Source organism: Exophiala oligosperma (genome assembly GCF_000835515.1).
Source record: "Exophiala oligosperma strain CBS 72588 unplaced genomic scaffold supercont1.14, whole genome shotgun sequence".
Lineage (NCBI taxonomy): Eukaryota > Fungi > Ascomycota > Eurotiomycetes > Chaetothyriales > Herpotrichiellaceae > Exophiala > Exophiala oligosperma.
Genome location: NW_015622831.1, coordinates 372,079 through 384,126, shown reverse-complemented (window position 1 = coordinate 384,126; position 12,048 = coordinate 372,079). Strand labels below are relative to the sequence as shown.

The 12,048-nt window shown below is 51.7% G+C and overlaps 2 protein-coding genes across 2 annotated transcripts; both read left to right on the top strand.

Annotated features, from left to right (window-relative positions):
* Positions 1-943: 943 nt before the first annotated feature.
* On the top strand, positions 944-3,245 carry PV06_10629 (uncharacterized protein; the record flags this gene model as incomplete). Its single annotated transcript, XM_016412196.1, has 4 exons — positions 944-1,162; positions 1,618-2,727; positions 2,841-3,007; positions 3,083-3,245. The coding sequence occupies 4 exons, from the start codon at positions 944-946 to the stop codon at positions 3,243-3,245; spliced, it is 1,659 nt and encodes a 552-aa protein (XP_016257504.1).
* Positions 3,246-8,031: 4,786 nt separating this feature from the next.
* On the top strand, positions 8,032-10,455 carry PV06_10628 (uncharacterized protein; the record flags this gene model as incomplete). The annotated part of the gene is made up of 4 exons (XM_016412195.1): positions 8,032-8,140; positions 8,208-8,222; positions 8,274-8,483; positions 8,579-10,455. 4 exons carry the CDS (start codon positions 8,032-8,034, stop codon positions 10,453-10,455), a joined length of 2,211 nt encoding a protein of 736 aa, XP_016257503.1.
* Between the last annotated feature and the right edge of the window lie 1,593 nt (positions 10,456-12,048).

The window sequence follows — 12,048 nt, the reverse complement described above, 5'->3', positions numbered from 1 at the left end:
CGGTCGATATCGGCGTCAGGATACGCAATAAGAGCATTCTTTCCTCCCAGCTCTAGAACTGATAGTTTTAGAGAGTCTGCAGCGGCTTTTTGGATTGCGCGACCTGTTGGTAAACTACCTATGAGCGTGATTTTTCGGACAATCGGGTGAGTTGCAAGCGTTTTGCCGCATTCGACGCCACCGGAGACCACGTTAAAGACACCAGGAGGGAAGATATCTCCAATGAGCTCCATCAGTCTTAAAGCAGACAATGGTGCTTGTTCGGGCGTCTTGATCACTAAGGTGTTTCCCATCGCCAGGGGAGGGCCCATCTTAGTTCCGGTAAACATCATGGGATGGTTTGAAGCCACAATTCTCGCGACCACTCCGAGGGGCTCCCGTACCGTGTAGTTGAAGGTCTTATCTCCGAGATTAGCCGTTTCGCCAGTAACAGCCGGGATCAAGCCTGCATAGTAATCGAGGTATTCGGCGGCAAAATGAGCGTCCGAAGCCATGATAGCTATAGGACTTCCAATGTTGGCGGCATCGAGGAGAGCCAATTCAACTGCGTGGTCACGAAATACCTGGGCCGCCTTCTTGAGTAGTTTTCCCCGTTGCAGAGGCGGCGTTGCTCGCCATGCTGGGAGTGCGGCTTGAGCAGCCTTCAAGGCAGCTTCAGTGTCTGCCGCACCTGCAAAAGCCACCTTGGTAATGACTTTTCCAGTGCCGGGATTTGACGTCTCGACGTATTGTCCGTCGATTGGTTGGTGCCATTGACCGCCATAATAAAGGTCCAGGTGTTGTGGTAAACAATCTGCTAGCTCTGGCAATGTTTTCGGTAGTGGGAATGCTGCCATTGTCGATTGTTGTTGAAAGTGTTGACAGTCTATTGGAAGGAAAATACCATTTCATAAACAAGCTGATGAATCTTCTCAGTCCTTTGCTTTGAGCCAGGCTAAACGAGATGCAAACGCAATCCGAGTTGGAACATCTGCGCTTGGACGGCAGATCATCTGCTTGCCGACAGTTGAACACATTTTGCTCTTCCGGCTTCCCCGTATTTTACGATGAGATGGTGCAAACTCCCTTACCGCGGATGGACTCCAATCTTTTCTATTTTCACCTCCGGTATCCGGCTCGCAGCACGATGTATGCCGGTCGTGTGGAGAAGCCAGACCGGCGCGTAAGTCGCGCTCTTGGTGGTCTCGCTCTGGTATCGGCACGTTCGCAAGTCTGAGCTAGGCACCAAGAACTCAAGTGCTTGGTCCAGGAAGATGTGGCATCCGACTGATTACACAATGTCAACAGGAGTATGCCAGACTCATTCATCGTACTCCAGTGAATTATCTGCATTGGCTTGAAGTGCCAAAGATCACTGCAACATTCTTACAAAATCCTCATCCTATTTTTTTGAATCTGTTCGTACCACTTGCATTCTGGTACCTTTTGTGGATGTATAGGGAGCCCAGATGGCGACATCCTTAACGAAATCGGTCACCTCACTAGCATCTATCGACCACTTGGTCAGGATCATCGCATTTGTTGTATTGCTGGTCAGCTAAAGTTCTTCACCGAGAAGCCTCGAGCACGGAGATAGCTCTGGGTCTGGCATCTGCTGGCATCTGACTTGTGGGACAGGTACTTTTCGCTGTCGTTGTGAAGACACTATACAATGCGTTCGTACACCCACTCGCTAAAATTCCAGGCCCAAGACTCTATGCGGCCTCTAACCTCCCATACCTGGCGGGACTGCTCTCGGGTCGCTGGCCGTACATTTTGAGAGATCTCCACGACAAGTACGGACCCGTGGTGCGGTTCACTCCCAACGATGTCTCATTCATTACCCCGACGGGGTGGCAGACCATCTACGGCCATAAAAGGCATGGCCAACTTTCATTCCAGAAGGATATGCGGCTGTACCGAAGTGCCCTGACCAATGCTGACAACATCTTGCTGGCCGACGACGCCAACCACAGCCGACATCGACGGCTGCTTGCGCATGCATTTTCAGAGAAGGCGCTCCGAGGCCAGGAATGGGTCCTAAATCACTACCTCACCTTGCTCATTCAGCAATTGGCAAAACGGTCCGATGAGGACCAAGTAGTCAATATGGTTCAATGGTACAACTTCACCACCTTTGATATTATCGGTGATTTGGCATTTGGAGAGCCGTTTGGCTGTCTCGAGGCCGGCGTGTATCATCCCTGGGTGGCCACCATTTTTGACGGGTTCCGCCTGGCCGTCTTCAACCAGGCAATCAAACGCCTCCCCATCGCAGCTCCCATTCTGCGCAGGTTCATTCCTCAAGACCTCGTCAAGAACCAAATGGATCATCTCCAGTTGAGTTTCTCGAAAGCACAGAAAAGGCTCGAGACGGGGAACACGGAAAGGGAAGATTTCATGTCCTACATTCTCCGCTTCAATGATGAAAAAGGCATGACTCCAGATGAGATCGGCGAGAACGCCAATATCTTGATCCTGGCAGGCAGCGAGACCACAGCGACCCTCCTCAGCGGTACTACCTTTTGGTTATTGAAGAACCCGAGAGTCTACCAAACCTTGGTACGGGAGATTCGAACCATGTTTGCCAAAGAAGAAGACATCACGTCCATCTCGGTCACAAATGCCAAATACTTACTTGCAGTCCTGAATGAGGGCTTACGGATCTATCCTCCCTCCCCCGGAGGTCTGGGACGTATTGCCCCCAGTGGCGGCGCTATTGTGGACGGATATGAGATCACAGAAGGAGTGAGTGCACCTTTCTACCCCAAACAGCACGCACTTCCCAAAAGGCTGCAAGGGTCTTGCGTGTTCCCTGTCTCCACAGATAACGATGACCAACTAACGCTGCCAAAAAATAGACGGTTGTATCGGTTCCCCATTGGGCTTCATACCATTCCAAGCACAACTTCACCTTACCCGAAGAGTTCATCCCAGAGCGTTGGATGGATGATCTACGATTCACCCAGGATGTCAGAGAGGTTGTTCAGCCTTTTCAATTCGGCCCTCGCAATTGTCTGGGCAAAAAGTATGATTTCACCCTCTGTTACACCCTGCACGTCCACATAGTTGTGATGCTGACCACTGTGTTTGACCTTTCTAGTCTCGCATATGTAGAGATGCGGCTGATTCTGGCTCGGATGCTGTGGAATTTCGACCTTGAGTTGATGCCGAACAGTGGTCGATGGAATGAGCAGAAGATCCTGTCTTTTTGGGATAAGGGTCCCCTGGACGTGAAGCTACGACGAGTCAATAGGGCATTATAGTCTATAGACTTGCGCAATAGGGGTATCATAACAGTCTCGATGGCTTCTACAGATTCTTTCAGATATTTCGCTAGTGATCAAGTCATGAAGCATTAAAATTTAGCAGGATCGGGTCTCCAGACCAAGCCTCAGCATGGGGATTATTAGATGAGAAGTAGTTTGAGTCGCACATCAGCAGCGGGGCTCACCCGGCACCCGGCCGTTACAGGCAAGTGAAACAAGGAAATTAATAATTGCTTTAGATAGCCTATATGGTGTCAGTCGGTGTATCGAGTTGGACTGTAAAATGTTGTCCGTCTTGAAAATTAAGGTACAAACATCGGACGATATATCCTAGTCATCTGCCCCTAAAACAAACCAAGCGCTCTTCAATCCTCAAGGAAACGCAGTTACCCGTGTCGAGATCCGGACACTTTCAGTGGGTTGACCGGACCAGCCCAGGCTCGAAGTCTTCCCCCATATACTTGGATACAGATAAGAATGATGAAAGCCGCAACGACAACGACAGCTTGCAGCCCAAACGTGAGGGCATAACCTTGTTTCTCCACCCACGAGTCGACAAAGTAAGGAACGGCAAACCCGGCCCCCACCCGAGCCATGTTGATGAGTGCCGAAACCTCGCCTGATGCCGATAAATAACAATCGAGGGCGAAGGCGACGGTAGCTACCGAGGTGACCATAACTCCGAGGACATCCATGCCCCAACCGAATACAATGCCAGCCACACTGAGTTTGTGTTGTAACGTCTCTCCAACGATGATCAGACCGGGCACCATGAAAGCTAGACCAATATAGGTTGACCAAAGGCGAACCTCAGGAACGAAGTACCCTTTATGACGCTTTCCGTACGCCCTGACGATGAAATCATTGAAGAAATGCCCAAAGAGTTCGCCGAGGAGGACGCCAACCAGGGGCGAAAAGAATACATATCCCACCGACACCGGTGCCAAGCCGTAACCACCAAGAGCGGCCGGCGTGCCGAGGATAATGACTGATGAAAGGTAGAGCCCGATCATCCACATGAAAATGGCAGCGTAAAACAGCATTGTTAATAAGATTACCGGCTTAAGAAAAACCTGGATAAGCCGCAGATAGGAGCTTGCGATCGTGGCAAAGTATTCCGAATGGTGTTTGATCTGCCAGACTCCTATCACCCGGAGCAGGCGGCTCCCGTGGTCCTTGGGCCGGGGCGGTTGTTCGTTGACTGGGACCGTACGGTTGTAATAACTTTCGTCCCCAAAAGCCAGAATCATGCAGATTAGAGCTCCTGCCCACGCGAAAACACACCAGAAGATAGTGTGCCACTGGCCCGTGGTCCCAACAATGAAATTGGCAAACATCGGAGCCAAGAAAGGTGAGCTGAGGTAGATAGCGTACCAGATACCGATCTTCCGCGCGTGTTCATGGAAGAAGAAACAATCTTCGACGAAAGCTAAGCCAATAGTCTGGCCCGTACTCTGGGTTACGGCCTGTAAGACACGTAAGGCGTAGTGAACGGGGAAGTTTGGCGCTAAAACCGTTCCCAGCGTGAAGAAGAAGCCTAATACTGTAGACCAAAAGAGGACGGGCATCCTTCCCCAGGAGTTAAGAAGCGGCATCCAGATGATTCCGGACACACCACACATGACAGCGGCGAGGGAGTTGGCGTGGTTAGCTGTCGGTAAGACATTCCATTCTTGGGCCTGCAGGAAGACAACAGCTACTCCGGAGCCGGCACCGAAGTCGCCAGCAAACGAGCCAAAAGAAATCAGGAACAAAGCCATGTGCTTCTTGAAGGGGCTCCAGTTCAACGGATCCTTGGGGTCGTCAGTTGGTTGAGGCACCAATATTGTCTAGGAAGGAATGGCAGTCAGTAATAGTCATGCAACAACAAAAGTGACGGGAGCCTTGAGCACGTACTTTGCCATCTTTAGCAAGCTTGATGTTAGGGTCCAGACTTTTATCGGCAAGCGTTGTTACGGTCAGCAGCACCTCGCTGTTGTGCTGTTCGATCTGCACTCAATCAGCACTGGGTCAATGTAACATTCCGGCATGAATACCTCGTCTGGCCCAATGACCGGAGACTCCAGACGCTCTTCAGTATGAGCGGTGTGTTCCTTGGACGCCATGATTTGTGTCACAAAAAGGGATTGTCGTGCGACAAAATTTGGAAGCAGGAGAGAAAGATAAACGACTTCCTGCGCCTTTCAGGTCCCGCGCATGCTCTTATAGTTGGCGGGAGGGCACAAAGCCAGTATTCTTAGCAGAGTCGATATCAATCATATCCTGTGCCAAAGTACAACCTCCCCAGTCAAGTTGAGTTGGGTCCGGGGCTTGCCCCCACGGGGATATCAAGTGGCCATGTGCCGCGCATTGTCACTATTGCGGGATGTGTGAAGTGGGCAAGCATAATCCATACCCACCAGGGTATATGGCCGGGGGCATAAACAAAAAAAGTGGAATGGCTTTGAACCATGGACCGCGTGTATAGATACGGCATCCTCCTAAGCCGCGCCCTGGGATGCTTGGGAAGCCCGAAATATGCCCCCGTGGGCGGGGAAGAGGAACCACAGCCGAAATGTTCGACGGGAGACTGTCGGGTGGCTGTTTGAGCAGTTATTTGCTTTAGTGTTCTGAATTGAGCGAACATACGCAAGACGATACATCAGGTGAACTCTCTTGCATTATGGTCCGGGTCCAATCAAGAGATCCCACCGTCCTGCCAGGAATCGAGACCTGTGGCTGAACAGGAAGAAAACCAACTTTCGTCTCTTTCTGGATTCGTGCATCCCATCGAAACCCCAGAAGTAAACAGCGACCAAATGACTGCAACAACTTATGAAGAATTCCATACTGACACGGAGGCGTTGGAAGTTGCAAGCCGAGTTCCAGACTCCATCCGTGGGAAAACCATCCTCACTACTGGCGTAAATCGTGGAGGGATCGGCTATGCAACGTCAGAAGCATTCGTAAGTAGAATTGTCGATGGCGCGCAGCTCACCTAGCCTTCAGTAATACTCCTGCAACTGACGGTATACAGTTCAATCAGGCTTCAGAATCTGTCGCCCGTCTCATTATTGCAGGTCGCACACCGTCGAAGATCCAGCAGAGTATTGAGTCGCTCCAACAAGAGTATCCCGATGTGGAATATCGTGCTCTTACGCTCGACTTGTCCAGCCAGCGAGCGGTCCGTCAAGCTGCAGCTGAAGTTCTTTCTTGGTCTGATGTGCCCACCATCGATGTTTTGGTCAACAGTGCCGGCGTAATGCTCATTCCTGAACGTAGACTGAGTGAGGACGGGATTGGACTGCACTTCGCCACCAATCATATCGGACATTTCCTCTTCACGAATCTGATCCTCCCTAAACTTGCCGACGCTGCAAAAGGGAAACCCAAGGGAGCGACACGGATCGTCAATCTCAGCTCTTCGACCGCAATGTCAGGTGGAGTCCGCTGGAGTGATATCAACTTTGAGCAAGTAAACAGAACACTACCGCCCGATGAACAGCCAGCATACTCTGAGCTCAAGGCTTGGGGCACGGCCAACCCAGAGGAGGAATTATACATTCCTCGAGAAGGATATAGCCAAAGTAAGGTGGCTAATGCTTTATTCAGTATCGGCCTGAATCACAAATTCCACTCTAAGTATGGCACCTTAAGCCTGGCATTGAACTCTGGTGTCATCCCCACCGAGCTGAATAGGAGTAGTCCTCCTGAAGTTGTTACGGCCATTCAGCGGTGAGACAAAGAGGGGAAGATCCATATCAAGACACTTGGTGCTGGAGCAGCTACTACCCTTGTTGCTGCGACCGATCCGGAGCTTCGCTTACCGGTGACAAAAGTGGGAAAGGATAATTACGGCGCGTATCTGATTGATTGCCAGATCAGTGATCAAGCCAATCCTCGGGCTCGATCAAGTGTTAATGCAGCCCGATTGTGGGCATTATCGGAAAATTTAGTCCATGAGAAGTTCACCTGAGACTTGAATAGTTGGGCAGCGTCATTGCTTAACTGTGGGTGTTTCTTTGGGAGGATGCTGGCGAACGATATATCTCGGGTACAGGTAGAATATCTTTACGTGTCCTGTGTGATTGAAAAAAGTCGGACTGAAATTAATTGTGTAGATAAGTAACCTTGTGGTGGGTTGACAATCATACCTCGCTGCAATTTCCTGCGTCTTGGTGGATGTATATATTGTACAGTGATGTCGTGCACCTCTTCCCTGCCTCAATACATCCTCGCTCCGGTGAGGCTGCTGTATCGCTCATGCCTCAGCATACACTGATCCAGTAATGGCTTTTATTTTGAGGAGCTAGAAGATCTCGGCACGCACCCTGAACCACGAGGTCACAAAGCGACTCTTTCGGGGTCCTGCGAAACAAGGCAAGCCTAGCGCGGTGACACTCCGCGGAATTTTCTCGGCCGTTCTAGGTCCAGCGCAACCGTGTCGTGAACTGTCAGGACCGCTCCGTACAATCTTGAACGGTCGTTACAACCCTTGGCGCGTCTTGGTCTGCCCCGTGGAGTACGTAGGGGAGCTGCGCGTACGTACGCGTGGTACGGTCACATCATGATTCCCCAGCTTGAACTCTCGCCGCGGGTGTGCGGGGAATGTTCGCCAAGAAAGCCATGGCTACATATTTCCCCGCTCCCAATCCCGGTCCGATTCCAAGGAAAGAGAAAGTCCTGAAGCACAGAAGAGGATCTTGCAAGATTCGCCGAGGATTCAGACCCTGATTCTCCCTCCCTTCCACCCGACGACCACCTCGCCGAAAACCCCTTTTCTTGCCGGCAATGCGCAGATGCCATGGACTTGACCCCGTCAAAGGTCTCGGAGTTACGCATCGTGGTTGAGAATGGCGACAGTGACGGCGACTTGGGAGCTGGGGTCAGACGCAAGCGTCGCCTAGCCCCTTGTGACAATTGCAGATAAGTCTCCACCGCTGTTGACCTCTTGCGCGAAATATTGACATTTGTGCACAGGGAAGCATCTCAAGTGTGAGTCTGTGCCCAGCCCGGTCAATATGTCGGGTATCTGAACAACTCCAGGTGATTACGCCAGCTCGGTCTGCGCCAGGTGTCAAAAAAGTGGCGAGAAGTGCATTCGAACCGCTGATCGTGTCAAGTTCAGGCACGGGTCTAGTGCAAAATATGATTCTAAAGGATTCGCTGCCAGTCAAGTCTGGGTGAGACCAAACAAATCTTCCGGTAGGTGGTTCTCCAAACAGCCTCAGCAGCCCTCAGCAAACCTCGTCTTCGGTACGGCGGCGGCAATGTTCTCCCTTATCCGCTCTCGCGTTGAAGCAGTCGTTAGCCCAATGGTACTCCGGGATGTCTGACACCAAGCGTTGCAGAACTAAAGTACATTGACGAAACTGCCGAGATAGCAGCGATATATGGTCAAAGTGAAGAAGATTCCGACATCGACCATGAATCGCAACGGGAACGACGGCAGCGGCAGGACCAGCAGCAGGACCAACAACACGAACAGCGAAATGGACAGATGCAGGAAGAAGGAGGGAGCGCACAATCACAATCTGACATTGCAGATGCTTCTCAACTTGACCCTGATTTCACACCAACATATACAGCCGACGACCTACCTGAGGAATTCCAAAACCCCTCTACAGCATTATTCTCGACAGCTGATGCCAATTCCTCGCCCAGCGACTGCCTTCGCGATTCTTCACAATTATGTGACACATCATGGAAGCAGCGCTTCCAGACCGAGCAGTCCACAGCTGGCCAGTCAGATCGCCTGCGGGGGTTTTCTGGCTCCCAGACCTCAGTGCCCTTTCCCTCTACCACCCAGAGCCGCAGTGTCAGAGACACCTCCACACGGAGCTCTTTTTCGAGTGGCCTTGTCAAAATACCTCCCAGCGCTGTATCTCAGACCGCCAGCTCTGAGCTCGAAGTCACACTTTTACGATACTTCATTGATGTACTGGCGTGCTGGTTTGACATCTGCGACCCCGAGAAACACTTTGCACTGATTGTGCCCCATCGAGCCCGCTGGTGTCCACCCTTGAAAACCGCGTTACTCGCATCTTCGGCGCGTCACATGACACGTGTCTGCAATCCGATGTCGAAACCTGGTTTTGTCTACGTTCACGATGGTGAGGTCTTACCCGACCTCACCGAAGAGACGGCATTACACTATCATAGCGAGTGTATAAAAGATTTGGTCCAGCGGAGTATGAATATGGAGCAGCCGCAAGACGCAAGTCTCCTCGCTGCCGCAATCATCCTGCGCTTCTACGAGGAGATTGATGCGCCGCTCCGTGAAGACCCGGGTGACAATGAGCTCTTTCTGCGCGTGATCAATGTCTTTATTGACGCTCAAATCCCTTCTGCACCTGTGGTCCCGCACAGCTCTCCCGTGATTACCGGGCCCGAAATAGCCACAAATCCGTACGGATCTTTGCTCTTCTCGCCTCAGATCACATCATCTCCGAACGCTCCTTCCCAGATCTCCAGCCGCAACGAATTTCCTTCACATTGGCGTACCGACGGGCTGCGCCAGGCAGGTTTCTGGGTAGCTTTCAGACAAGAGGTCCACAGCGCCTTCTTGAAGCAGCGGCCTTTCAATCTCTCTCTCGCCCGTTGCGAAGCGTTCCGCAGTTTCTCGCCCGCCGAGGACGCCGTCTGGGCCGATCGGTTGGTTGTGTTCTGCGCGGATGTGCTAGAATTTTGCTACAATGACAACAAAGACCAGGCGTCGCAGCAAAAGCCCGTTGAGTCAACGAAAGATCGTTGGCTGACCTTGAAGCGCTATGAGAAGACGTGGAGAGAGGTTCTGCCTGCCAGTTTCGAACCGATCTATTACCGGGATCCCAACCGCTTCAAAGGAGAAGTCTTTCCACAAATATGCTACATGGTCGATTGTCACGTGGTGGGAGTACAATATGTGGAACTCGCGAAGATTCTGCTCTCAGTCTACGATCCTACACGACCAAAGCTTGGACCAGGCTACATTGCAAGTATGCGTTCCTTGTCTAGCGAGGTACAGGCGGCCGTGTTACGTCTCTGCGGCATTGCCACGAGTAATCGCAAGTGCCCTCCAGCCTTGGTCACGGCTTTTCTGGCCATTGCCATGTGTGGAGAATATTTTCAAGACCCGCTGGAACAAGAGGCTTTGCTCGGACTTTTGGACGAGATGGAGACCAATGGTTGGCCTGCTGGTGATACGAGACAGACTCTGAAAGAGGCATGGCACAGAGCGAGCGAATGACACCGCCACGTCGTCTTCGAGATGAGATGATACGATTCATGTGGCACAAACGTAATAACGCGAATGTTCGTCGAGACATTGTGACCGTCTGCGCATAACTAGGTCACGCTGACTGGCATATTGTGTACAAGGCATACTTTCTACGGCTGTACAGTTTCGTTTTGAGAGGACAAATATTCTATTCGTAGATCAAATCATCCCCAAACATCTTCCTGCCATCTTTTCAGTCGCTTTCTCTCTTTCCTCCAATTGTTCAACCTGTCATCATCATATGATCTTGCCTCTTTGACTCCTTCGCCGAGCCGCTTGCCAACTTCTCGGGCCATGGCCGCCGATCCACAGAGATACAAGGCTGCATCCTCTTTGAGGAGCATGTCAACCAAATCATCTTGTCGCTCGGCCACGCGGTCCTGAACGTAGACCTTCTTCTGACCTTCCACGCGCGAGAATGCATATACAATCTCCAGCCCCGGCAGGCTCGATTGCAACTGCTCCAAGTCCTCCTTGTACAAGAGGTCCTGGTCCGGATGTCGGCAGCCAAAAATCAGGATCATCCGGCCGACAGGGCCCCTGTGACCCTGGAGCCGTGCGAGACGAGCGCGCTCATGTATGAAGGCACGGAATGGAGCAATGCCTGTGCCGGCTGCAACCATGATGATTGGGAGACTCAATGACGCAGGTAGCTTGAATGTGGAATGCCGGATCGAGGCATGAAGAATACTTGTTGATGCCGAGTTTGTCGTTATTGGCAGGCTCGGGTTGACAATGCGCGGGTAGAGCGCACTGAGGGGTGAAGGGCCATCCGATGTGAAAGTGGAGAGGTATGTGCTTGCCAATCCGGGGATGAAAGTGGCTTTTTCTCCAAGCAGAGGCTTTGGATTGTTGGCAACTGTGATGGCAGCACGCCGGGGTGATGTTATGCTTGAGCTGGAGATGGAATAATAGCGAGATTGCATCGGCCGGAGCGACTCAATGACAAAAGATAGGGGGAGGCTAGACCAACTGGCGCTAGGATCAACGCCCTGGATATGTCTCAGAAGCCGATTGAAGGTAATGTGTGTTTTGGCCAAGAATGCAGAAAAGACACTCTTGTCCGAGGCCAGGGCTAGGAGCTGATCCTTTGCAGAAGAGGAGCTGGCGATCTGTGCTAGGGACATGACCGTCTCGCGAGAGACAGGCGCACAGATCTCGAGATAATGGCTGAAGAGCGCAGATATCGTGGTTGGGGACGGTAGGTTGAGCTTTTCAGAGGTCGATTCAGAACGTTGAATCATGATAGGGATGTCCTCGCGGCCCCTGAGACCTAGGACATCGACAAGTGCCTTAACCTCAGAGATCGGATTGATCGGCCGGACGGCTAGGTGATCGCCTGTCTTGTATTTGACTTCTGGGTGCTCGGACAGGTTAATTTCGAGATGCAGGCAGCTGCGCATTTCTGACGTGTCACTGAGAAGCTCTTGAGCTGAAGTTATCGGCAAGGGAACTATTGCGGTCGATGGCCCGGTCGAGACTTCGGTGGAAGATTGTTTCAGGGGTTCGCCCAAGTAGATGCCGCTCGAGTCGATGGACTCGTCGAAGACGATTTTTATCGCT